The sequence below is a fragment of the Passer montanus genome, unplaced genomic scaffold (genome assembly GCF_014805655.1).
Source record: "Passer montanus isolate IOZ18808 unplaced genomic scaffold, ASM1480565v1 scaffold57, whole genome shotgun sequence".
NCBI lineage: Eukaryota > Metazoa > Chordata > Aves > Passeriformes > Passeridae > Passer > Passer montanus.
The window spans coordinates 90,305-116,759 of record NW_024370705.1 but is presented as its reverse complement, the minus strand read 5'-3'; the positions used below and the strand labels follow the sequence as shown (position 1 = coordinate 116,759).

The window sequence follows — 26,455 nt, the reverse complement described above, 5'->3', positions numbered from 1 at the left end:
CAGTGTTGAACCGAAGCCCCATGGCTGCACTGGCCCAGTGGGGACATCTGGCCCTCAGCTAGGGAAGGCAGTGGGGCACAGCTGCACTTGACCATTGTCTTGCTGGCCATGTGGAATCTTTTCCCTGTGCCAAGCCTGGGGCAATAGGGGGCAGTGAACCCTGGTCAGGGTGGCTCAGCTATGGACATCATCAATGAGGTGAGGAGCAGTACATGCCCCAGTGTCCCTCTGGCTGGGTAAGCAGTTGAGTTGCAGGTAGAGAGGCCTGCAGCAGCTAGACTGCCAGTGTTCCCCAAGCACTGTGGTGTGCAATATGCCACTGGTAGAAGGACCTAAGCCAGAGGCATTGCCCTAAATAAATCTTTATTATCTGGCTGGTGTTGGTACACATGTCAGCGCGGGTGTAGAGATGTGACAGAGGGGCGAGCAGCGCTGAGCACGTGGGTGGCCTGAGCTGGAGAGGAGAGTGGGGGCGGTTGTCCCAGCTTGCTCCATTCACCTTGCACTGCCCTGGGACCCTTTGCTGCTACCCCCTCCCCAGCCCACAGGTGCCCCTAATGTGGAAGTGCCTCAGGTGCATGTGGAGGTGGGAAGCAGGGAGTTGGCATGGTTGTGGAGCTGTCCCCAGGGAGGTGACACCAAGCAGGGCCTGCAGTGGGCAGAAAGGCTTCCTTGCAGGGGGCCAAGGGAACCACGGACAGGTGCTGCCTGCAGGATGTACCATGACCCTCGTTGAACTGCACAGCCCTGCTCAGCCACAGACCCATGAGGGGGCCTGAGTCTGAGGGCACAGCTGTGCCCACGCCACCCCAGGGACACAGGGATGGTACCTGAAGGGCAAATAATTCCTGGAGAACAAATAACTTAAAAAAGGCTGGAGCACAGGGAGCAAGCCAAGGTGGGAGCATCCCCAGCAGTGCCCACCTGGCTCTGCCCACAGGGTCAGCCCACAGCTGGCTGAGGCAGAAGCAGCTCTGCCAATGCAGAGGTGTGGGGGTGCCCTGGTGGAAGAATTCTGTTGCCAGTGCCAGACCCATGGGCCCCCAGACCCTCCCAGGCAAGCAGCTCCCTTGCCCGCAGGCAGCTCTGGGGTGAGGGCAGCAGTGGGGCTGCAAAGGGCAGGCTCTAGCACTCTTTCTGCCGCATGCGCAACTCATGGCGACGCAGGTGGTTATAGAGGGACTGCACGTAGGTGAAGACGCACTTGGCGTCAGGCTTCTTCCCCATGATCATCATGTCTTCAACCTCCACCAGCGGCACGCAGTCCACCAGCGTCCTGCAGAGATGAAGCCTTCAGCATAGCCTCAAGCAGGCTGCCCCTTGTGGGGGCTGGGATGGGCACCCCACACTGCCCAGGGCCTGCTGGTGTGGGCACTGCTGCCCTCAGACCTGCTGAGCTCCTTTCACACCCCACCCACCCCACCCTGGTACCCACAGTTCTGTTCCAGACACTGGGAAAAGCATGTGCTATCTGCCCTGGGAGGTGCCTGCCCCAGGGCACGGGTTGCCCAGTTGTTTGCACCCCTGGCTCCCCAGAGCCTCTCCATCCCACTTCTTGGTGCTGGCAGTCAACCCCTGCTAAAGCCGTGCCCACCCTCCTCCTCTTGCTCCTCCAGCTAATGCTGATGTCCTCTAGGGAGAGCCCAGCCTGGCTGCAGGTGTCTGCTGTGCCATTGCTCAAACCCTAGTATTTCCCCTATAGTTCCCCTATTTTCCCTACTATTTCCGTATAGTTCAGGGAAAGCAGGGGGTGGATCTTGGTTATGTGCTGCTCCTTACTCCTGCCTCAAGCCCTGGCACTGCTCTTTTGCTTTCCCCTAAGCCCTGCCAACCTGGCTCCCTCCTTTGCCCTGGACTGGAGCCCAGGGGCTACCTGCACCAGGCTCAGCACACCCTACTGCTGGAGTGGGCACTGCCCTGCTCCAGCTCACTCAGCCTGGCCTATCTCCTCCTCTCCCTGCTCCACCACAGTGCAGGGGTCCATGCAGGACCTGGCTCCAGGAGCTACCAGTCTTGTGGTGCCCTGGCAGATCAGCTGTGGTTGTGTCCCCATCCCCAAGGTAGCCTTGGGGCTCTGCCGCTGCCCTTTTTTAGGGGTGGCCCACTCTGCCTTGCCACCCATCCAGTTCCCTGGGCTATATCTCTGCCCAAGTTGGGGCTCCCTGGGCGCTTGAAGGGACTGACAACACAATTAGGAGTCAGGATGGCAACCAGGAAAGGCATGGAGGGGATCTGGCCACCTCTTGTCCCCTCCTTTCTACAGGGAGAGAAGAGGTAGGGGGCACAGAAGCAACCCTACCACTGCTGCCAACCCTCCTGGCCCTGCCCAGGCCCTGCACCCCTACCAGGCACTGTTTCCCCTTCAGGCTGCTGCTGCTGCTGGAGCAAGGGCTGCACTGGCACTGGGGGTGGTGCTGACACAAACTGGCAGCCCCTGCTGCTGCCACAGCCAGTTCAGCTGCTTTGGCCAGGGCTGCTCAAGGTTCTGCCCCAAGACTCTGGGTGCAAAAGGAGGATCTCCCAAGGCAGGGCCCTGCCCCCAAAGACAGGGTACACAAGGAGGGTCTGAATCCTACGCTTGCCACCCACCACAACATCACCCTCAACCTCTAAGCCCTGTACCTTCCTCTCTGCCCTCCTGCAGCAGCCCCACTGCACACATTTGCCCCCTAGAAGTGCTCCACCCCAAGGAGTGACCCCAGCCAGTGCCAGCCCCTAGGGAGCACCAGGGCCCAGGAGCGGCCCCCACCCTGGATCCCATGGCCCCAGCCATTGCATTAGGTCTCTGCTGCCTGCTCAGTGGGCTCCAAGCCCACAGCCTGGCTGGCACCAGCCCCACCTCATGATTTGGCCACTGTGTGGATGGGGGGGGATGATGCTTGGGGCCTTGGGAAAGCCCTTGCCACTGCCAGCCTGGCTCAGGGGGTAGTGGTGGAGCAATGACAGTGCACGGAGAGTGACTGCCCTTATAAAGCCATTGTTTGGGCCCTGGTGTGCCAGCACTGTGCAGAGCTGGGGGAGCCACAGCTCTACTGCCGGCCAGGATACCCTGACACAAACACTGCAGGACCTGAGCCTTGAGTCACACTTTCCAGGCTCCTGCTTCTGCCCATATATGAGCAGGCAGCCTCTTGGAGCTGGGCATGCGCCCTGGGGCAGGGGAATGAGGCAGCAAGTGGAAGCAGTGATGCTGCAGCATCCTGAGGGCCACCCACACTCAGACAGGACCATTCAGAACACCTTGAGCGGCATCCCCAGCAGCTGACCCTTCGATCAGGTTCAGCCATGGGGACACGGCTCTGTTCTAACTACTGCCCTCCCCATAGCTGGAGAGCAAACAGCACTCCAGGGTGAAACAGTCCCCCCTGCCCAAACCCCCACAGGTACTATTCCAGAAGGCTGGAGCCCAGCCAGCTGTCTCTGCCAATCTCCTGCTAGGCCATGTCTGGCACCGCCAGGACTTGCCCCTCACCCATCAGCATCCCCCAGCTTCATCCACAGCCGAGGCAGTCAGATCCCTGCTGAGCCCTGGTGGTGGTGGGCACATGGGCAGGTACTTGGAGGGGAAGGTTCTCACCATCAGTCTTGGGGGAGCTGACAATGGGCTACGACTTTTTGGTTTTTACCAGCCCCTTCTGGACCAGGCAGCGATAGAATTCCTGAATGTATGTGTACACACACTTCCAATCTGGCTCGCGCATCCGGACCATGTCCTCCACGTCCAGCAACTGTGGACAGTCCGCGTGCTTCCTGGGTGCAGGGAGAGAGAGGGGCAAGCCAGTGACCGCAGCCCAGTCAGGGAGGGGAGGAAGAGAAAACAAGAGACACAGATCAGTGCAGTTCCCATCCCACTGGCAGCTGCTCCGCTCTGGCATGCTCTGGGGATGCATGATGCAGGGGCAGGAGGGCTCCAGGCACCCCATGCCAAGGCCATTCAGTGATACTGGGGGGGCACAAGCAAGGGGGAGAGGGGCAGGTGAGTGGCGTGGAGAGGCGTGAAGTCCAGAGGGAAAGACAGATGAAGAGGAGGAGGAGTAGGAGGATGAGTGAGGTGTTCTGGTGCGCCAGGTGCTCGGGGTGCGGGTTCCAGAGTGGAGCGGCGCTCTATACAGCTCCTATATAGAACCGCTGGGAGGATGGCGGGGGGGCAAGCCCAGCCCTCCTGCCCAGCTCCACTTGGAACCGCGCGGCACAGCCCTGGTGCAGGAAGCTCGGGAAAGGACGCTCACAAGAGCTGGAGGAGGAGGAAGGACGAGAGGCCACCTGGCTTCCAGGCCGGAGAGATCGATGGCTCTCTCAAGTCCACGCACCAGTTTCCCAATTAAGGCAAAAAATCCATTAACAGGAGCACCAAGAGCCAGGCCCACAGCCCCCTTCTCGCTCCACCAAACAGCACCACGGCACCCTGGGAGCTTGTGGGAGTCCCCATCTCACCCTGCCACCTTGGACATCAGCAGGATGGGACCCCCACCCCCAGCCCTGCCCCCTGGCAGGGTGCTGGAGGAGAAGAGTGGGTGGGTGGGTGGGAGAGAGACAGAAGGAAGGAGAGAGGGCCTGTCTGCCAGCCCTCCAGCTGGGTGCACTCCCATCTCTCAGCACCCAGGAAAACCAGAAGCAAAAGGAGAAAGGAAGAGACTGGAGAAGGTGCAATGGTGTTTGAGCCCCTACAACTGTGAAAGGAGGAACCTGGCATAGGCCAACCCTGCTCCCCCCACAGACTGCAGTCCCACACCTGGTACCCCAGGATGGAAAGTACTGCCTGAAGCCAGGTGGGCTCATGGGGCTGCTGCTCTGTCTTTGGGTGCTCTGCCCCACATTCAGGAAACCAGACCCCCATACCCACCCTTCCCACACCAGACTGGGCTGCACTGGCCTCTTGTGACTCTGCCCATTCCAGCTGCTGTTTGCCCCCACAGCACCTAACCTTGTTGCATTGCATGGGGGGAGTGACACCTACAGGCACCCACCTCCAGCACCATCAACTCCACATATCCCCCCTCGCCCCAGCAGCGAGCAGGAGAGCCACCCCAAGCTGCTCCAAGCCATCTCAAGTCTCTGTGATGGCAAGAGAGGTACGTACTCTGCAGAAGAGAAGGCCACCTCGAAGTTTTGGCGGCGGTTCTGGGGTGTCAGCTTACTGTAGTCAAATGCATCAGGGAAGAAATTGTGGACCAAGGCACAGAAGGCCATGCCATCACTCCAGCTGGATGAGAAGTTCTGGATGTCCACATGCTGAGAAAGCAACAAAGTTACCAAGGGACAGAGTGACTGGCCTTGGGACAGGAAGAGGAGGTGGCACCCACCTCATAGCCCCGAGTCTTGGCTCTGCACCAGTCCAGCAACATCTGCTTGATACTGTTGGCGTTAGGCACGCCAAAGCTGGAGGAGCGCTGCACAGCGGTCTGTGATGCTGCAGGGTTTGAACTGTGGCAGGAGACATGGTGTATTATCCATAGCTGCAGAGTTGTTATTTGTGCAGCAGTCACTGCCCTGGCCAGCCTGCCCCAGGCCCAGCCTCACCTTCCACCCTCCTTCTGCAGCTTCTCCATCATGGCCTTGCGTGCCTGTGAGGCTGATGTCTTGGGCAGGCTTTGAGCCTTCATCAGTTCCTTCTTCTTCTCTGCCTGACGCCGCTCCAGTGCGGCCAGGCTGCTCTGCCGAGACGCACTCTCATCTTCACGGTCAAAAATGCTGGGAGAGAGACAGGCAATGCTAAAGGGACTGTGGCAGTCCAGAGGAAGGCAAGCAGTGGTCTCAGCTCATGGCCAGCCCTGGAACTCTGGAGACCTCCATGTCCCTGGGATAGAAGAGAGGTGGTTTAAGGTCCTCAGCTGGCAGACCTATCTCTGTGCCCAAGGAAGGACCCATGAGAACCTCTGAACACAGTGGATGTACCTCAAGGACCAGGAGGCTTTGGAGTCACATTTGCATGGGGACACTGCAAGCTGGGTGGAGGGTTTGTGCAAGCAGGTAAGTGACAGGGACCATGTGGGGCTGTTTCCACAGGCACCTCTGCTCACCTGCCTGTCTTTTTGGATGAAGAGCTGTAGGATGATTTGGTTTGAACAAAAGTGCTGTTGCCATCTGCAGAGAGAAAGGAAGGAAAGAGGCCCTGGGCAGGAGCTGAGGGCAGCTGTGCCAGGAAGGCAGGACTCTGCCTGCATCAGGGCATTGACAGCTCAGCAACGATGCCCCAGGGTTGCACCCTGAGGATGCTATGGGGAAAGGGCAGGAAAAACTCTTACTGTCTGATCTCTTCACGTAACTTGACTCCATGGTTGTAGTACGGGAGGTCTTGGTGCCATCACCTGCAGGGACAAAGCAACGGGAACTGCTGGGCTGGGAGGAGCAGCACACACAGACACCTGCTGCTGCCAAGCATTCACACCCACTCACTGCAAGAGGGAGAAGTCCCAGGTGGTAGAGCCATGGGTGTGGCGGGCAGAGAGAGGACAGAGGGCATGTGCCCCCAGGCAGAGAACAAAGAGGCAAGTGCAAAGCAGCAGGGAGCTGGGGCATCCCTCAGTCCCTGCAGCCACTCAGCTTGAGCCATCCAGGGACTGGGAGAGCAGGGATATAGGAGACAAGACACAGGCCAAAGGTACAGATGAGGCCCTGCCATCCTGCCAGGGTTGGGGATTCAGAGGGAAGTCACCAGAACAAAACCCTTAATTATTCCCAAGCAGGCTCTGGGCAAACCAGAGACTCAGCTCTGAAACACTGTCCTGCTCCCAAGACAGTCTAGCCAGACTCAGGACAGACAGTGAATGGCAAAGGAGCTGTGGTGGCGGAGCACTGGGAAGCATTCTGCAAGGCCCCCAAAGAGCTGGCACATCCCCTCCCGGCCCAGCCCATACTAGACTGGACGAGACGCTCAGTCTTGGTGACGGTGCTGCTTGCTGAGCCATCGGCTGACTGAGTGCTCTGTGTGGTGGTGGTCTCTGTGGCATGGCCAGCTCTTCCTGTCACAGATTGGCTCCTAGCCTCCTGCAGCCGCTGGTCCCGCTCCTTCTCCCGCTGGTCTGCAAACATGAGAGGGAGATGGCATCAGCAGGGAAGTGGGGTGGTGGGCACGGTTCCTGCCACACCAGGACTCCTGAAGCTGCTGCTGGCCCACAACTGGTTTGTGGGAAGGATGATGTCCTTGGCGTTGCAAAGCCAAGGGGGCAACAGAGGAACCAGCACACACTCTCCTACTGCTTCCCCGCGGCTGGGCAGCCACATTTCAGTGCCCTATATTGCCACCACCACCATTCTGACCCCAGCAGGGATCACCATCCCCGAGTACCTCGCTTGCGCTGCCGCAGTTCCCGCATGGCATTTCGAATCAGCCGTCGTTCCTCAAAGTCTGTCGTCCGATCCAACTACAGGAGGGGGAAGTCATCATTAGTCTTCTGCCATCAGCTTGAGGTCCCTTCTTAAAGGAGCCCAAACCAGAGGAAGAAGTACCATCTTATCCAGAACATCCTCATCCTCAATCTTGCTCAGCTCCTCGACATTCAGCTTGCTCTTTCTCTCCACCTCCCTCACTTGCACCTTCTCCATGCCGTTGGGCAGCTCTGGTTCTTGCCTTGGTGCCTGCTGCTGCTCCACCACCTCTGGCTCCATCTGCAAGGACATCACTATGCAGCTGAGCCTCCTGCCAGCTTGGCCATGCCCCCACCTCTTCTCAGGGTCCAGTCCCTCATCACCCTGACACCTGCCCACTGCTACAGGCAGTGAGAAGTCTAGACAGGATGTGCCACATGAGGCCTAAGTGCTCTTAGCTGGTTGGTGCTGCAAGCATCTGCAGTGCCCAAGGCAGGTAGGGGGACATGACAATCTGCAGCACTCCATGCCCCAGGAAGGCCCAGCAGTCCCTCTCTTCCTTGCAGTCTGGCTGCCATAGTATCTCCAAATCCTTCCTGCTCCCTGGCAGGAGGTGGCTGGGTCCCCCAGAAGGCAGGAGTTGTCCACGGCTCTGGGCTGAGCAGTGGGTGTTACCCAGCAGTGGGCAAGGTGCTGGCAAGGCCAGTGCACACCATTAGCAGCACAGGGATTTCCATGGAATTAAGGGACTTAGTGTAGAGAAGAGCTTGTGCAGGAGGTCAAGAGCTTTCCTCTGCATCCCTGCCAAGATCTAGGCCAGTTCAGCCCCTGCCCAAGCATAGCCAGGACGCCAAGTCCCTTTCAGCACAACCCCCCAGCAATGCATAGCAGGCAGTGGGCCAGGCCCAGAATAGGGCACAGGGCACCAGAGATGACAGAGTGGGGCCAGAGTGGCCAGGCACACACCTGGCCCCATCCTGCATCCTGTGAACTGGTAAACCGATCCATGGCAAAGCCATCAGCCAGAGCTGACACTGGCCACATGTGCCCATGCCACCACCTGTGCCTGGTGCTGTGGTGGGGGCAAGACTGCTGCCTGTGGCCTCCCACCTGGCACCCTGGGAATGCGAAACAGGTGGGTGCACAGCCCAACCACAGTGAGCCCAAGGAGCGGCAGATCCCCATGGTGCCGTGTCCCCGTGCACTGCTGCCACAGTCACACCTTGTGCCAGGGCTACAGATACCCCCAAGAGCCCTGGGGGCTGGTAACCACCTCCCTTCCCCCTGTCATGGGGCAGAGCTGCCCACACTCACGCTGCTGTTGCTTCGGGAGAGATGCAGGGTCGATTGCTGGCGCGTACTGGAGAAAGTGGGTGGATGGGCCACAGGGCCACTGGGCTCCTCAGTGCCCTCAAAGTGAGCGCAAGGGTCCTGTGCTTCCAGAAAGAGGGTGCTGATGTCCTCCCCGGGGGGCACCTGCAGCCCTGGTGCCAGCAGATCAAGGCGGCGGCCCAGGCGCCCCAGCTCTGCCCGCAACTCCAGGTGCTCCTGTTTCAGTGTCTGCAGTTCTTGTGCCAGTGCCTGCACTTGCTGCAGAGCCCGCTCCAGTTGCCCCTCTGCTGCCCCCCGGAATGCCACCAGCTCCTGCCGCAGCTCTGCCAGCTCAGCCACCCCAGCCTGCACCAGCCCCTCCAAGCTGAGCCCCGGCATGGTGGCGGTGCAGGCACTGCGGCGAGCCCCGCTCAGCTGTCCTGCTGCCCTTTATAGGGGCCCAGGCACCCCCCCAGCTGGAGGCTGGCCCACTCCCTGCCTGTGGGCTATTCTGGTCCCAGCAGCCGGGGGTCCCGTGCAGGGGTGCTGAGCCAGGCGCCACACTTGGCAGCACATCCGGCTGTGGGACCAGGTGGCTCAGCAAGGGGAGCCCTGCAAGTGGCCCCCCCACCCCTGGAGGCTTCCAGGCCAGATATCAGCCTCGGGGCTGTGGGACAAAGTGGTGACCACGGGTGAATGAAAAAGCCAGCCACTGCTCTGTTCTTCTGTCTAAGCGCCTTCCCACTCTGGGCCAGCATCACCCACAGCACAACATCTCCAGCCCCAGGCTGGCATTGGTGCAAGGGCCTTGGTCACAGCATGGATTTTAGGTCTTCAGACGCCTGTGCTCCCCAGTGCCTGCCCCAGGGGGAGCAGGTGCCTGCACAGATACAGGCAGTACCCCACCAACGAGAAGACATGCCACCATGGCTACTGCCCCGAGGTCCCTATAGCCTGCTGGTCCTCCAACCAAGCCCTACATGGCAGGGCTGCCACCACCACTGCCTCATCCTCCTCCTCCTCGCTGCCCACTGGGAGCATACCTGGAGGCTGCATCTCCTGCCACGCAGCTGATGGGTCTCAGGCCCCCCACCTCACTGGACAGACCCACTAATACCTTAATGAGAGCTGACAAGTGCTTGGGCCAAGCATGCCCGTTAGGGAAGTCACCCCACTGCAGCCAGCTGCCCACAGGCAGGACCTGCTGGCAGGTGTGGGCAGCACCTGTGGGCACTGCCTGCCTCATGGTGGCAAGGGCTGGGCTGAGGATGGGGTGAAGCCAGTGGTACCACAGTCACCAGTATGCCCCAGGTCACGGGTGGTACCACAGCCACTGGCAGTGACACAGGCCACCCACAGTGCTGTTCCTGCAGAGGCAGCCAGGCGTGCGCAGGGCCATGAGTGAAACAGAGCCACGTTTGACATCCTGGCTCCTGCCAAGGCGGCACACGGGCGCCTTGCATTACCCTAGATGGGCAGGAGCAGATTAAAGCACTTGAAAGGCTGTCTCCTGTGTGCACCCAGCCCCAGGATGGCCACAGCCTGCTCTCCCCGCAACGACACTGCAGAGGGGTTGTTTTTTCAGTTTTTTTTTCTCCAGTTGCACCCAAGAATCCTTCCTCAACAGGCTGGGGCTTTGAGAACTCGCCACTCAGGATGGCACAGCAGAAACATGAAAGACTCCAACCCACAGCTCCAGGGGTAGCCCCCTTCCAAGGCAGGCTCCCGAGATACATGACCAAGGTTCATCCCCACGAGGAAAAACAGAGGGGTGGTTGGCAATGGGTTTTTCCCTGAGCTGCTGCCACCCTTAAAGGTGTTTAAAACAAAGTGAGACCCACAAAAGATTCGTTGTCCCCCTCTGCCCACCTCCCCAAGTGTCTGAGTACATGGTGGCACAGTCCACAGTGCAGGGGGCTCATTTGGGGGTGTGCAACCACACACAAAGTCCAGGGTCTCTTTATGAAAAAAACCCTATCAAAACAAAAGCACCAACCAAAACCAGACAGAAGCTCTGGAGCATGCTGCCTACACTAACTTCTTGGTCACTGGTCCCCATCCCAAGCCCTGGAGCTGACCAGGTGGGGCACAGCCCTACAGACCCCCAGGGCTCTCACCTTGGTGACATTGCTGCTGACACTGCTGATGTTGCAGATGCTGCTGACGCCGCTCGGGATGGTGGTGATACGGATGGGAGTGCTCCGCAGATCCAGAGTCACCTCTGCAAGGGGAGCAAGAGGCATGTGAGGTCTGATCCAGCTCACAGGCTCAACGCCACAGGTGGGGAGTGGCTCTGGCTGGACTATATGCCTGCCCCACACATCCTGCCCAGGCAGTGAGCACTGAGCTCTGGCACAGGGAAAGTGCTTTCGGGGAAAGCAAGAGATGGGGCAGTCAAGACCCCTCTCTGCCCTGGCTTCTCATCCTCCCCAAGGAAGGGTGCTTTCTGCAGTGTTTCAGCTGGAGCCAAGACCCCCCGGTGAGAGGATGGCCACAGGAGCCATCCTGAGCCAGCCACATCTGCGGGCAAGCAGGGTTAGGGCAGGGCTGGAACAGACACGGTGCAGCAGTGGGATGGAAGAGAGCAGGATGGCGTGGGCTCCCCTGAACCAGCAGGTCAGTGGGGAGAGGATGGGGTAGGGCTGCAGGGGCAGGGCAGGGATTGGGGAATGAGTGCAAACATAAACATGGTAAGACAGTGGGGCTACGGACAGGCTGCAGGGCCGGATGGTCTCCCTGAACTGAGATGCTGCAAGCACAATGAGAGTGCATGCCAAAGGATGAGGGCTACCAGGCATGCTTTGTTCTTCTGGAAGCACTCAAATGCCCCTGCTGCCAATCAGCACCCACCTGGCCTGGCTCAGCCTGCCTGCCTCCCCCTGCCCATTTGTGCCCACCAAACGTCAGTGCCCGATGGCCCACTGGACCCACCTGCTCCACTGCCCAGCTGTGCACACTGTCATATTAGGAGCACAGTCCTGTAGTGCTTACAGCCCGCTGGATGTCCATTTCCCTGTGGTGCCCACCTTCCACAGAGATCTGCACCTTTTCCAATCCCACCTCCCTGCATGACACCCAAGTCCATCACCCCTACAGTGTCAAGCCTCATGACAGATGCCATCTGCCCACTGGAGCTGTCCTGCACACCCCGTACCCCGTCAGTGCCCACCTGCCCGCTGGCTGCCGGGGGCGGCCGTGATGCGGGGTGCCAGGGGCTGCACGCGCCCATCCTTGATCTCGATGGTGAAGAAGGTCTTCATGGCGTCGAGGCGGGAGCCGGCGGGGCGCGGGGCCGGGCGCTGAGCTGCGCTGCCGCTGCCCCGCGCGTTTTGAGCGGGCGCCGGCGGGGCCGCGCCGGCCCGAACCGCTGTGCGCGCTCCCGCACCGAGCCGGCGGCGGGGGAAGGTGGGGGTCCCGCGGGGCGCGGCTCTGCGGGGAAGGGCGCGGGGTCACCGGACTGAGGCCGCCCGCGCGTGTCCCCGCCGGGGCTTCGCCCCGCGCCGTGCATGCAGCGCCCTGCGGTGCCCCCTGCGACACACGCTGCCCCCCATCCTGGGGTGCCCCCTGCCATGCATGCTGGCCCCGCCCCGGGATGCCGCACTGTGCATGCAGCCCCTCCCAGGCTGCCCACAGGACGCACAATGCCCCCGGAGCGCCTGACCACGCATGCAATCCCTCACGTGCTCACGGGAGGTACTGCTGTCCCCCAGAGATCCCATGATACAGCCAGCATTTCCCAGGGTGGCTGCAGCCTCTCAAAGTCTCTGCTCCCTCCCCCCACTGGTGCCGGACGCTTGTGCACATGGATAGGAGGGAGGGAGGGAGGGAGGGATTCTGGGCAGGAAGCAAAAGGGCAGGTGGGCAGCCAGCAGCATGCTGCGGCATCCTGGCACTGCAGAGCTCAACACCTGCCCAGGCTCCACCGGGGACATCCGGCCACCGGGAAGCAGAGAATGGAGGCAGCCACCACTAGGATCTTACCCGTGGGGCTAGCCAGGCAAAGGGAGGAGGGCACCAGCTCCCACCGGTGAGTATTCAGGCGAGCCGGGGTTCCCATGACCTCCTGGGTGGGCACTGATGCTTGGAAAGAGACAGGCCAGGGAAGGAATGAATGAAGGGGGCAGAGGGTGAGCACGGCACAGGTGCTGCTGGCATCCCCCCACCCCAGCACAGCACCCTGCAGTCTCCCTCCCCTTCACTCCACACTCCCCAAAGCTTAGGGCCAAAGTCCATCAGCACTTGTGGGCTGCCCTGCACCCCAGGCACACGCTCCATCCTGCAATGCAAAACCACACAGCAGAAGGAAGGCTCTGTGCCCAGCAGAGCAGTAGGGGTCCCTAGGATCTGTGTTGATAGGTTGGGATCAAACCTGTCCTCACCAGGCCCTGGCATACCATCACCTCTGGAGAGACATTGAAGGGACCAGATGGCTCAGCCTTCAAAGGTGCAGGCAGAGCTCTGCCCTTGGGTTGGGTCATTGATGCCCATGGAGGGGGGAGGGGGCTCAGCTTATCCTCAGAATCCAGGTTTGAGCCTCCAGTGAGGCAAGGGTGGGGGGTCGGGTCCTGCACACTTGCCTCTACCCCAGGGCTGTGCCTTGCTGCAACCCATCATCCCTAGTATCTTCCCAGGGCTTCTTCCTTCCCAGGAGCCAGCAGCCTCCAGAGGCTCCTCAGAAGGACAGCAACCTCCGCCTGTCAGGGGAGCACCCCTGACCCTGGAAGCAGAGCTGCTTTTTGGTTTTTCCCCACTTCCTCTTGGCACAGCCATGGGGATGGTTTTCCCAGCAGTAGGAAGAGGGCAACTGCTGGACACTGGAATCCCTCAGGGCTGTGGGGAGGCCCTGCAGGGTGATGGGCCCAGGGTGGGGGTGGTCAGAGCCAGCTGTGCACAGCTCCCAGCCTTATTGGGACAAAGAATGCAAAAGGCCAGGGTTTGCTACTGGCACAGATTCCCTTTCATGGCCCTGCAGTAACCTGGCCAGAGTGGGAGCCCCAGTAAACAGCCCGCCTGGCACCCAGCTCCCTGGCTGGGGTGGGCATTGCCACCACTTGGCTAGGCAGCAATCGGCCCCCAGCTAAGGGCAGCCTCTGGCCTGGCTGTGTCCTGCACTCACAATCCTGGCCCAGCACACGTGGGCTGGAGTCATGTCCCCAGGGCTGCCTGGGATGTACATGCTGCAGGACAGGGGAGCGGGGGGGCCTTGGGGTGGCACTGCCCAGCTGGCAGGGGGCCACAGCTCTCATGTCACCCCCCTCAAGGCTACACTTACCCACTGATGGCCTCTCGTGTCTCCCACCTGGCCCCGGCACCTGGCAGTGTACCCCAACATGAAGCTGTGGGAGTAGAGGGGCAGAGTACTCAGCTGAGGGTTACATGCAGTCCCCCCATCAAGCTGGCTTCACCCACAGACTGCCAGCCCTGGGCAAGGAGGGCAGCGGTAGCTGCCACCAGTTTTGTACCTGACTGCCAGCACTGGGCTGGCCCAGGATGAGTCGCTCCCCTCTGGGGCTCTGCGCCACACTGGGCTCTGGGGCGCTGGCAGGGCTGTCCAGGTTCCCTTCCTTCCAGGCTGCCTGGGGCTGACCCTGCTGCAGGTCCTCACCGCCATCCTTAGGCTCTGGATGGGGCTCTGGGGCTGGCTGCAGCTCCAGGAGCACGAGGGTCTCTGAAACCACAGCTGTGGGTGAGAAGAGACTCTGCTCAGGTAGCCTGCAATGCATCCTGCAGCCCCTCCAGGCACCCAGCTGCCCTGCCCACCATTGTGAGATAGTATGCCCTCCATTGTCCTGCAGCTGGCCAGGCACAGCTCTGGCCCCAGGCACACAACCCTGACAGGATTTTGCCATGGGTATTTATGGGGACTCACCCTGAGCACCAGGTTTCTGGGGGTCTCTCGCCTGCTGGCTGCACAGCTCCTGCATCCCAGCTGGGACATGCTCCTGCTCCACCACATCCTCTTGCTTGCAGGCCTGGGGGGAGTAGAACCAGCCCCGCTCCAGTCTCCCACTGGGCCACCATGGCCGTGGCCCATTCCAGCCAGGGACACACAGGCTGTGGACTCTTCGCATGCTATCCAGGTCCCTGCCTGCATGCTGCTGGGAATTGACAAGCCAGTCCCTGCACAGGGGTCACAAGAGGCTCACAGGGGGACAAGTGTCCCCACACCCTGGGCAGGGAGAGAGACAGTGTCTAGTGAAGGGGGACCCCAAACCTGCCCCATGCCTCCAGCCCAGGCACTCCAGGGTTCCGTGATGTAGGGAATATCCAGGTTTACATTGTCCTGTCCCTGTCCGTACCACCTGCAGCTCTGCTTGGCAAATGATGAAATATTCCGAACATGGGACCACACACAGGTGATGGATCTGTCTGTGACATAAGTCTGAGCAGGGCTAGGGTGTCCTGGTGTCAGCTAGGGAACAAGGTGCCAGTCCTGGCTGTGCCTCTAGCAGCACCATGACTCTATGGCAGGGGGAGATTAAGAGGGGCCCATACCCTGAGGGGGCACAGGAGAGCCGGGCCCCAAACTCAGGAATGGAAATGGCCAGATCAAAATCAGCCAGCAGAACAGCCCTCTCAGCTGCTCAGTGATGTCCCAGCCCAGCCAGGCTTGGGGACAGCATGCCAGCACATCCAGATGAGGAGGCAGACAGTGCTGAAAGGTGGCACAAGGCTACATCCCTTTGGAAGTCTCTTGCTACAGCCCTGGGGCAGGCGGAGGAAGAAGCAGGGCTGGATAGAGGCAAATGGGAGAACCCACACCTTCTTACCTGGCTGCGGGTACACCCATTGCTTCTCCTCTTCTCACCCCCACCCTCAAAGGGCAACCCCACAGGGCTGGATGCAGAGATCGCCTACCACCACAGAGTCTCTGCAGCGTCATCCCTGCTGCACTGAAAACCCCAGTTTATTCCTTGTAGCTCTGCCTACCAGTTTATCCCTCCCCCATCCAGAAAGCTTCCAGTAGCTTCAGTCCAGAATGAGCCCTGGCCCCTCAAAGGCTGGCAGGAACAGCCATCATGAGAAGGGGGACAGGGAACTGAGGTTTCTACCCACACAGGAGAACTGCTGCAGGAGAGACGAATAGCTGTTGCCTCCAAAGAGCCCCATCCCCACGAACTGGAGCAGAGATGGGTGCACCACACGCACCAAGGGGCCCCCAGATCCCCACCAGGTAGCATCCTTGGGAGAAGCCCAAGGGTAACCCTGGCCTGAAGACCCAGCCCCAGCTCACCACTGCTGGGGTCATGCAGGCACAGCCCAGCTGTGTTTGCCCTGTCCTCAAAGACCCCAGTACCACCTGCCTCAATCCCTTCAGGCAGGCAACCACAGCTTGCCCAGGGTTCTGTGCTCCAGACAAGCTGGCACAGGAATCCCAGTAAAAGGTGAAAAGGTGCAAACTCTAAAAAAGATGAAACCTTGAACAGTCCCACCCCCTGCAGTGCTGTACACACTCACCGCTGAGCCTTTGGGCTGCTGGGCAGGGGCCTGCTTCACAACCTCCCTGTATCCACTCTCCTCTGGCCCAGCCAGTGCTGGCTCTTCATCGTCCTGGTGGCTGCTCTCCCCGCTCCTGTCTGTGCCTGGAGGCTTGGTGCTACCCTCACCACAGCTTTCTTCACTCCCAGTAAGGGCTGGTGTTTCAGCATTGTCCCTCTGGAAAATTTTTATTTCCCCAGGCACAGTGGGGGGCTTGCTGCCATCCTTTCGGCTGCTCTGCACATTCCCAGCCAGGGTCGCAGCTGGGTGGGAGCAAAAATGGTGCTCAGGAAGGAGCTACCCACATCTCACACTTTCCAGGGCTTCCCCCTCAGAACATGGGAATGGTGCCTCACCTTCAATCTCCTCAGCCCGCAGCTTACGGATGGCAGCTCGGATTAGCTTGCGTTCCTCATACTCACCCGCTGACCGCAGCTGCAAGAGGGAAGGACCCAGGAAAGCCCCAGCACAGGGTGACCCATGGTCAGCCCCAGCACAAGTTCCATCCCAGCAAACAGGCTGCCCCGGCACACAGTCACTTACCAGTTTTGTCAGTTCCTCCACGCTGGTGATAGCTTCGAGCTGCTCAGACAAGGCAGCCAGGGCTGCCTTCTGCTCCTCTTCCCGGTGCCGGGACCTGAGCAGGGTGGGAGGGGTGGCCATTTGGGAGCTGTCACGGGCACTTATAAGCAAAGTCCCCTTGTGGGCAGCTGGCAGATCCAGGCAACAGGCCCTACCATGTGCCAAGCTGCTCTGTGCATGCTGCTCCCACCCTCATGTTCACTCAAATCTATCCCAGCCACAGTGGGGCCAGCTACCGCAGCCCCCATCTCCTACGGCAGAGGCAGGAATGACTCCAGCTCACAACAGGACTCACTGTGGCCAATTCTCCTTGTTGTCCTGTCGATGGCTGCTGCGTTCTGGACGGAAGCGCTTGGATGCCAACGTCTCCTCGTCCCGCTCCAACTCCTGCCGCTGTAGCTCCCGGATAGCCGAGCGGATGCGGCGCCGCTCAGCCAGGTCCAGTGTGGCCTCCAGCTGGGTGCACAGGGCAGTGCTCAGCACTGGCTCTGGCCACTGAGTCCCCATCTCGATCCTGGTGCCACCCTCTCCCACACTGCCATGAGTTGCTCACACTCTGGACAAAGGCACTGTCTGTGTGTAGCACCCACGTGCCCAGTGCATGCTGCCTGGCACTGCCAGGCCCTGCAGGAAGTGGGCACGGCCCCCCTGGGACAGGATGCTGGGACCAGCCATAGTGAGGAGGGGCTGTCATGGTGGCAACGAAACCTCCGGGCATGTAAAGGTCAAAGAGACAAGCATGGGAAATGAACACCCACCAGTGGTCCTGCTGCCTGCAAGGGTTGGTGCCCTGCAGCTCTGCCCCTCCCAGTACCACCAGCTCTAGAATGAGTCCTCCTACTCACGCCAGCCCCTCCAGCAACGAAGGAACAGAAGAGCCCATTCTCTTCTCATCCTATGTTTCCCAGGAGGTGCTGGTTGAAAGGACCTCAGCATCCCACCAAGGAGTCGTCTTGTCCACCCTGCAGCCCTCCCCACCCTCATTCACTGCTAGCAGAAGGCAGGTGGCTCTTGGAACCAAATCCATGAGTGGGATCTGTTCTAAATCCAAGTCCAACCCTTTATGTGTGAGAAGCACAGCCACAACTCCCCCACAAATGCCCTCATGAACTTGTCACAGGCACTCCAGGTGCTCCTCACTCCACCTAAGGCCAGCACCTGGTATGGACATGCAGAGCTGTTCTCCCTCTTCCGGATCAGGTCACATCCCAGCCCCACTACCAGCTCCAGTTTTTCCAGAATGCTATGAACACACTTCCTGATGTTCAAGGGGCAGAAGACAGCCAGATCTGCAGTGAAAGGCCAGTCAGAGCAGGCATGGTCCCACTATCCTCACAGTATCCTGCTGTAGGACATCAACACTGCCCTGACATCAGGAACCTGGGAGGTGATTTCCCATGGAGCTCGTTAAAAATAAACCCAGTGACCAACAGCAACTGCTGGCAGCATCAAGCCCCATCTGGGAGAAGCCATGGCTGTGCCACAGCACAAGCACATCAGTCCCTTCCCTTCCTATCCCATGGGCCACTGACAGGCCACCCACCTAGGCTCTCTGGGTTCTGCTGCAGCAGGGATCCAGGGTTAGTCCCTTGACTGGACCTGAATTGAGCCACACTGGGGGACCCACACCACTACCTGTATGCAGTCTTCTCTGCAGAGAAGCTATCTCTCTGGAGAAGCTATTGCCCCCTGCCCTCTCTGCTTGCAGTTTGCTGATATGGGAGGGTATTCCCATCTTAGGGAAGCCAGCAAGCACAGAGCAGGCACAGACATGCCATGTGCCACCCCAGCAGCAGCCAAAACTGCTGTCCTCCAACACTTGACAGCCGCAAAGCCCAATAGGGAGCATTATCCTTCCCCAGCTGGGAAGATACCAGTGGCCAGGACTACCAACCCCTAGGGTGTGCAAACTCTAAAAATACACACAAGCTCTGGGTGAGCTGCCTGGAGCCAGGGTGCTCTTTCCTTCCCACCCCAGCAGCCCCTACCATGCCAGCAGGCAGTACCATCCCTTCCAGCATCCTGGCTAGACCTGAGGCCTGCAGCCCACTCTGGGCTTTTATCCAGAGCAGGCACCTCTGCCACCATAAGGCCAGGGAAGCAGCTGGGAAGAGCAGGAGCCATGGCACCGCCAGAGCAGTGGAGAGTGTTGGAGAGAAAACCAGCCCCTCCATCCTCATGGACCTCTCATTTCCTGTCTGCCCTAGATGGCTGCTGGCATGCCAAGGATGCCACTACAGTGGGGACAACTACCACCAGGACAATGGCATGGTCCAGCAGCAATGGCAGCCAGCCAGGAAGCCTGGATCACTGCAAACAGGGCATCAGCAGTGAGCTGGGAAGTGGTGGAATTTGGTTCAGCTCAAAATGAGGGGCTGGAGGCAGAGCTTTGCGGTAAGGACAGCTCTCCCTGCAGCCATCCAAAGGCTGAGGACAGGAAAACAGTCCTGAACTGCATATTGGGTGGCCAAGGCCTTGGCCCTTCCCTAAGTAAGCTGCTGGCAGTGAATGGCTTGGCCCCAGCAGCTGGGGCAGTGGGGGAGGTGGGGGGAGAGAGAAGAGGCATCTGCACAGCAGCTGTAAAAGTCGTGAGTGCCAGGAAAGGAGGACACAATGGGACACCAGCCCTGAAGACCCTGGTGCAGGAAACATGCTGGCACTGGCGTGTGTTGTGTGGCACCCACCTGCCACCTCTGGGGTCTGTCCTACCCAGGAGGCTTCAGCTGGGACCTGACATGCACCCAGGTCCTGGAAGGCTTCTCCCCAGAGGAGAAATGGCAGGGCAGAAGAAAATGCCTTATTCCAAGCCCACGTCAGCAGGGAGCTGGGATGAGGCAAATGCGCAGCTTTGGAAGCTCCGTAGCCAGTAGCATGGGAAAGCATGACGGAAACCACAACAGCTGCAAAGGACCAAGCACTCAACCCTGCCAGCACAGGAAGGCTCAGGGATCAGTACATGCCGGGGCCCCATGGGCCCTGCCCAGCTGCCAGCAAATTAATGGCTCCAAGCAAACACCCTCCTCAGCACACAGAGGGCCTTTATGAAGAGGCACTGACACAGCACCCATAGGCTGCTTCCCCACTGGTGCCAAACACAGCAGTGTGCTCAGACCCCTAGTGCAGTGGGCAGCTCCTCCAGGAGGGCTGCAATTAGCCTGGCATCCATCCGGCTCTTTGGAGTGCTGCAGCACACAGCAATTTGGAGGCTGGAGCCTGGCCACAGGGAAACTGCTTTGGGACATCGGATGAGCCTGGCACATTGAGCACCTCCTACAGCCCAAAGCTTCATTGTCACCTTCGGAAAGAGCCATGGGGAGCATGGCTGCCCGCCGGGCAGAGGAAAGCAGGAAGGACACTGGATGACAGGGATATGGCAGGGATGCAGTGCTTCCCAGGGCCATTGAAGATTTGCCAAAGGCTACTGGGTATAAGAAGAAGGGGATCTCATGGCAGCAACTTTCCTAGCTCAGGCCTGCCCTGACTCTGTCTCCAAAGGTATTTACATCCTCCTTAGTTAACCAGACTAAGAGTTGGAGGGGCTGGGGGAGGGAAGCATTCCCCAGCCCAAAGCTGGCAGACCACAGCCTGGAGCTCAGTACAGCTGTGAGCACTCAAACAATCTCTTGCTTCTGGACATCCACCTAAGGGCCACACTGCAATAGCACCCACCCCATCCCCCACAGCTCTCTCCTCCACCTTCTCCAAGCCCTTGGTCACCTTTATGCTGCACCATTGGTTCATCACAACAGGCCTCCCTGGGACTGGGATACCAGTGAGTAGCTGGGGAGGGAATATGGATGCCTATGGCAGAAGTTGCAGGGCAGAGGCTTCCTGGCAGCTCCCAGCCCAGCCAGCACAGGAGTGAGGGGGATGCAGGGACCTCCTCAAGTCCCCCAGCCTCCTTCTTTCAGTTTCCCTGGGGACATCAGATGCTGCTGCCTAGGTGTCACTTGAGAGAAATGAGGAGAAGCAAGGCAGAGTGGAGGGCTGGGGAGAGCAGAGAAAGAGGGAGGAAGCAGTGGGAGAGGCAGTTTTCCCTTATATGGACTAATCCTCTTCCAGCTGACTGGAGCCAAAAACCTAACCAGAAGAAAAATAATTCCTTCCCTGCCTCATGTCAGCTCAGATGAGGCTTCCTCCAGCCTGTGCCACACAGCACAGGGGAATGTGGGTCACAAGCACAGTGCTCTGGGGAGGAGAAGCCTCAGCATGTCATCGAAAAAGCAGCCATAGAAGCAGTGCTTGCTGCAGGATGAGATACACCTCCCTGGGCTGGCCAGGCACCAGGAACCCACTGCTCCTGGGGCTCCATCCCAGATCAGAGACCTCGGCTGGGACATGGCAGAGCTGGAGCACTGGCAAGATGGGAAGACACCCTGACCCACCCAACCCCATGCCTCTGGATGGATGGTCCATTGGCCCTGACATCACCCCACGAGAAGCAAGTGGGCTCCTCAGCTCGAACCAAGGGCAGGTCTGCGTGTCACTCAGAGCTGGCTGAGGGCTACAGGACAGAAAGCTCAGCCGGGGGCAGCTCTCGTGCGGAGGCACTGCACAGCCCTCACTTCCCGCCGGCATCCCGACTCTTTCCTGTTCCAGCAGACCTGCCTTCCCGGCTGACTCAGCTTCCTGCTGTGACTATTCCCCGCTGGCCCGGGCCACCCCGGCTTAATCCCCGGCGCAGCCAGCACAGCCCTAGTCCCGGCCCGGGGGTCCCCTGGGGTTGCCCAAAGCCGGGTATTTGTAGGGACTTCCCAGGACACCAGACCCGGCTGAGTATCCCGAGTCCCGTCTTCGGGACACGCAGGCCCTCGTCCTCCAGAGCCCACCGGCCGCGGCAGCGCACGACTGCAGCTCTCGCTTCTGGGACTGCTCCGGTCGGTGCCCCAGAAGCCGCCGCGCAGGAGGGGATGGGATGCAAAGCCATTCAGGCAGAGCTCGGGAAGTGCGCCTGGCACTGCGCCAGCCCCCGGCAGCGCGGGAGCCCGCAACGGGAGAGCGGGGAACTGTGCCAGCATCGGGGAACTATTCCCCGGGATCCGCCGGCCGAGAAGATGGAGCCGGGACAGGCAGTACGGCCAGGCGAGGTTGCGAGCAAAGGGCCAAAAGTGGCCAGAGCAGCGGGGCCAGAGCCTTCGGAATCACCAGAGCTCGTCTGGAGCTCACCCCGGCCCAGAGCCCAACCCGGGCCAGCGCGGGTCCCTCCAGGTGCTGCCGCCTGGGACCAGCGCTGGGTCTCCAGCGCTACATCCGCTCCCAGACATGGCTCTGGAATCCCTCGGCCGAGCAACAGACCCGAGGCCCGCCCGGTCCCATTCTGCCCGTGCCTGGGACAACAGCCCCCGGCCCGAGGGGGTTCAAGGAGCCGAGACACCTCCAGGCACGATCCACCCCCGGAACCGCCGCGGGCGCGCGCCGTACTCCGAGACCCGCAGCAGCCTGGGGACTCACCAGCTTCCGCAGTGCTCCCTCGTCCATCCCGAGGAGACTCTCCTGAGACATCCTGCGTGTTGGGCCCGCACTGCTGCGGCCGGGACTCGGTGGCGGCCGAGACAACAAAGCGCGGCCGGGGCGGTGCGGCCCTGCGCTGGGTTCGATTGCGTTCACGCCCCGCCCCGCTCCCCCCCTTCCCCGGCTCCGCTCCGCTCCCGTTCGTGCTCCCAATAGCGCCAACAGCAGAGCCACCGCTTCCCACCGCCCTGCCGCTTCCCATCGCCCCGCCTCGCCCCGCCGCCGCCAGCCCGGCCCGGCGCCGCCCCGCCGGACCTGTGGGTCCTGTACCCGGTGCCCAGCCCTGTCCCGGCACCGTGCACCAACAGTCGTGCTGTGCCGTGCCGCTCCGGACTCACTCCTGTCCCGGACCCCACGCCGCTGCCGTGTGGCGGAACTTGGGCCTGGCCCCCTTGGGGTTGCACCCCAGGGCGTATCGCTGCCCGCAGAGTGTCCCCGAGCCCTGCCTGGCTGTGGGGACTCCCCACCCGCAGGAGCTGCTGCGCCCCTCGGCTTGCGGGATGCGGGGCCACCAGCATCTCCTGCCTAGAGGCCCTCCCCATCGGGCCTGGGGGGTCACACCGTGGGATGCCCCTGCATGATCTGGGGAGCTGTTTGAGCTGCTCCCTGACACCGCTGCAGGATTAATGCCCAGGGCACCCCCAAAAACTTGCGAGGGCTCCCTGAGGATGTGTTTTGCTCCCCACATGATCCTATTGCTTGCTCCAACTCAAAAGCTGCTTGTGGTGCCCTTGTCTTTACATCCTGTTCCAGGTCCTAGAAGGCAGTGCTGGGACAGCCAAGCCCTGGTGTCTCACTGTCGAGAGGTTCCCCTGGAGACCCCAAGCTCCTTACCTGCAGTTGAAGTGCAGACCTGCTCTGTAGAGGACAAACATGTTGAAGCTCAATCCTGTTTCTGGGCAAAGGCCAGAAGTATTCCCTGGAGAGGACTAAGTACCTGACATAACCCAGAGGTGCTGTGGGCTCTGCAAAGCAGGCAGCTGCCATCTGACTCCAGCTTGTAGGTGAGGGGGAGAGGTGCTGCTCCCTGCCTTGTCCAGCAACCCGGAAACCAAGGGGCTTCTCCAGAGAAGGTTATAGATATTAAATTCACTGCTTTTCTGGGAGTTCCCAGTGATCTGGGAAGATGGATGGGATGGAGCAGGACCATGGCATCATCTGACACAGGGAAGAACCCATCATGGTAGGCCAGAAAGGTGGGGTGTGGTAGAGATGCCTAGAAGGTCCAGCAGTTTCCATACTGGGAATGTTGGTTCAGATGTCTCACTTCAGGCCTGTTTGCCAGGGTGGGTCTCCAGCTGCACTGGCATTCCAGAGCCCTCTGCTGCCCTAGATTCCTCAGCAGCTCTCCAGTCTCCAGGCCTGAGCAGCACTGGGCTCCACTGGAGCATGACAGCCCCTGCCCAAGCAACTACACTAAAGCCGACCCCTCCAATCACTGTGCCATCTAACATATCACTCTCTGCCAGTCTCAGCAGCATCATCATCTTCACTTGCTGGATGATCCCTGCCATATCTGTCACAGAGCCGCCACACAGGGGCCTGGGGTCTGCCGTGCCCTCCATCTCTGCTGTCACACAGCCCCTCAGGAACCAAGCACCAGCACACTCAGGGGTCTGCATCACTTGCAGCTCTGCTGTCACGTGGGAGCAGGCCCTGCCACATATCCAGCTCCTGGCCTTCAGGCAGCACAGCTGGTAGCAGCTCTTCTGCCCTTGCAGTATGGGGGGCACCCTACTGCCAACCTTAAGCTATTGAAATTACATCAGGTTTCTTCCCCAGCCCCTCTGCCAGCAGCAGCACTGGGCAGGGCAAGGGATACAGATGTGGGGCTGGCAGCACGGATGGGAACCTCCCTTCCCTGTGTATGCTGGCATTTCCAGATGGATCTGTGCATGGTCTTCCCATATGGAGCACCTGGAAGCAGAAGCATGCTGAGCTTTGTGGATAAAGTAGCCTTGGATGCACAGCTCTCAGCATGTGCAGCGGCACTTATCCTGCCTGTGCTCCTACAGGTCTGCACCACTTCTGGTTCCATCCCCCCAGGTAGTGATCCTGTCACATCCTCACTGACCCACTGCCACATACCCAGGATCACCACCCACTACACAGCATATGAAGGGCTCCCCAGGGCTGAGGTGGACATGCAGCCAGCCAAGCACAGACTCCAAGCAGACCTCCTTATTCCATGAAGTGGAGCAAGGAGATATTTACAAACCCCTTGGAGAGCCCAGGGCTTGTTGTGGTGCACCAGTTTAGTTGTTCTCTTGCACTGGGTGATTGGGAATTTGCACAGAATAGTCTTATATTGCACTGTATAGCTTATGTTATATCGTGTGGTTTGTTACCCCCTTTCCCCATCACATAGTCTTTCCCTCACCTGTCCCAGTACCACTTGGTGGTCTCTCCCCTGGGTTACCCCTCCCCTTGCCACTCCTCACTGGTGTCCCATTGGCTGTGGACCTCTCCCTCTGTCCCCATCCCGGGGGTATAAAAGCTCCCTGCCGCCTGGGAATGCTCTCTCTTCTCCCATGGGTTTGTCTGCCTGATGTGTGCCTTGGAATAAAGGACAAGGTTTCCCACATGGAGGAGAGCGCTTCTCTAATCTTTTACCTTTGTCTATGAAGTATCATGTGGGCAAGGGTCTATAGCTAGCCGGAGTGGACCCCAACAGCCCAGGCAACACGATTCTTCAAGGGCTCCAGCTCTAAGCCTGGCTCTGGGAGGGCTGTGGGGAGGCTACCCTGTGCATTGGCACAGGGCAGGTGAGGGAGTGGTCTCACCAGTTTTCAGCAATCACAGTATGCTGTTGTGTGTTCTGTGCTGACAAAGGTGATCATATTACCCAGTAGATGGGATGAACCTGCATCAGGGGGCAGAGGCCTGGGTGGGTGCACAGATCCTGGGGGCTCCCTCTGCCAGGGGATAAGTGCCGCAAAGGGAGGAGGGGCAAGAATCCTTTGGGTTCCCTTTGGGGATGCTAAACATAATGTTAAGTAGCAGTGATGGAATTTTATTGTGCAAGCACACGTCTGGAACAGGTCTGGGCACCTGCCTGATTCACGGATGGGATAATGCAGACAAGGGTAGGGATGTGACTAGTGCCAGGCAGGGAGAATTCAATCAGTTCAATTCAATTCAATCTCATTTGGGGCATAGCCCTTCCTCTGGGCCCAGGAGCACAGTGTGGGGCCAGCATTACCCTGCTGTTCTGGAAGCAAAGACCCTCAGGCAGTGCAGGGCTACACAGGCGGCAGTGGGCAGAGGAGGGTCCTGGAATCCATCACTTCTTCTTCCTCCTGAAGCTTTCCTGGTTTCATACCTCCTCTCCTGGGAACTTCTGACATGCACAGACCTTTGTCCATCCCAGTGTCCACACACCCAATATTTTGTTACTGTTCCCAAAATCACAAATTGGCTTGACCTGGCTGGCCTCAGTCCCAGAGGAAGCCAGGGAAGGGAGACCTGTCACCCCAGGTGTATGTTTGGGCTAGGCACCCACTCCTAACTGACCAAAGCAGCAGGATGAGCTAAGCGAGGGGGAGGGGGGGGGGGAGGGAGGAGCAGGAGGAGGAGGAAAAAGGGGAGGAGAAGGGTAGTTCTTGGCTCCACTGTACTGTGCTGTTTGCCCATGGTATGCACATGTGAACCCTGATGCTGCTACTCCTTTGTATGCTGACAACAGGGCAGGTCCCACAGGGCACCATGCTATTATCAACAGTGACATCATGGTGGTTGAGTTTTGGAGCTCTCAGACCTACTTCTTGGGGCCTCCCATGGCAGAGTACTCCATGGTTCCCAGCTCCTCGTGGCAGGAGAGAAAATCCTCCATCTGCCTGGGCTGCAGGAGAAGCTGGGCTCTCCCTGCTTCCTCTTCCTCTTCTCACTCCTGAGAACTGCAGCCTTGGGTGTGATGATGTGACAAGATCCTCCTTGACAGTAATTCCCTGGGAACTATGCAGCTTGTTTAATTCAGAGGCTGGCACGAAGAGAGGCCAGAGCAACAGGACCTGGGGTGGATGTAGTGCTGTACCCTCTGAGAGACGGCAGAACCTGGGTATGGGCACACCTCAGAGATGGGTCAGGGTAAGGGATGGGTTAAGGGCTGCCCTTGGGTGTGGATGGAGGCTGGGCAGCACAGAGTGGCCAGGGTGACGCACAGGAATGTGTCTTGGGACACATAGTGCAGCTGGAGAGCAGCATCAGCAGAAGGGCAGCAGTATGGAAGCTCTGCAGCAGCCAGACCAGCCACAGGGACCACCTG

At 59.7% G+C, this 26,455-nt stretch overlaps 1 protein-coding gene across 4 annotated transcripts; it reads right to left on the bottom strand.

The window, feature by feature from the left end:
- Positions 1 to 350: 350 nt before the first annotated feature.
- SMTN (smoothelin) lies at positions 351 to 22,384 on the bottom strand. 4 transcript variants are annotated; one of them, XM_039726114.1, is made up of 21 exons: positions 22,132 to 22,380; positions 16,976 to 17,136; positions 16,642 to 16,735; positions 16,455 to 16,533; positions 16,078 to 16,361; positions 14,489 to 14,591; positions 14,082 to 14,299; positions 13,892 to 13,955; positions 12,601 to 12,699; positions 10,737 to 10,840; positions 8,623 to 8,739; positions 7,450 to 7,608; positions 7,289 to 7,364; positions 6,858 to 7,022; positions 6,246 to 6,308; positions 6,021 to 6,084; positions 5,521 to 5,691; positions 5,304 to 5,424; positions 5,081 to 5,232; positions 3,578 to 3,750; positions 351 to 1,276 (listed from the first exon to the last, which is right to left on the bottom strand). In XM_039726114.1, the coding sequence occupies exons 1-20, from the start codon at positions 22,180 to 22,182 to the stop codon at positions 3,606 to 3,608; spliced, it is 2,490 nt and encodes an 829-aa protein (XP_039582048.1). In that variant the 5' UTR covers positions 22,183 to 22,380; the 3' UTR covers positions 351 to 1,276; positions 3,578 to 3,605. The 4 variants fall into 4 exon arrangements, with proteins under 4 accessions (XP_039582048.1, XP_039582049.1, XP_039582047.1 ...); XM_039726115.1 differs by lacking the exon at positions 3,578 to 3,750 and having other exon boundaries at positions 14,082 to 14,287; positions 22,132 to 22,384; XM_039726113.1 differs by lacking the exon at positions 3,578 to 3,750 and having other exon boundaries at positions 22,132 to 22,382.
- Between the last annotated feature and the right edge of the window lie 4,071 nt (positions 22,385 to 26,455).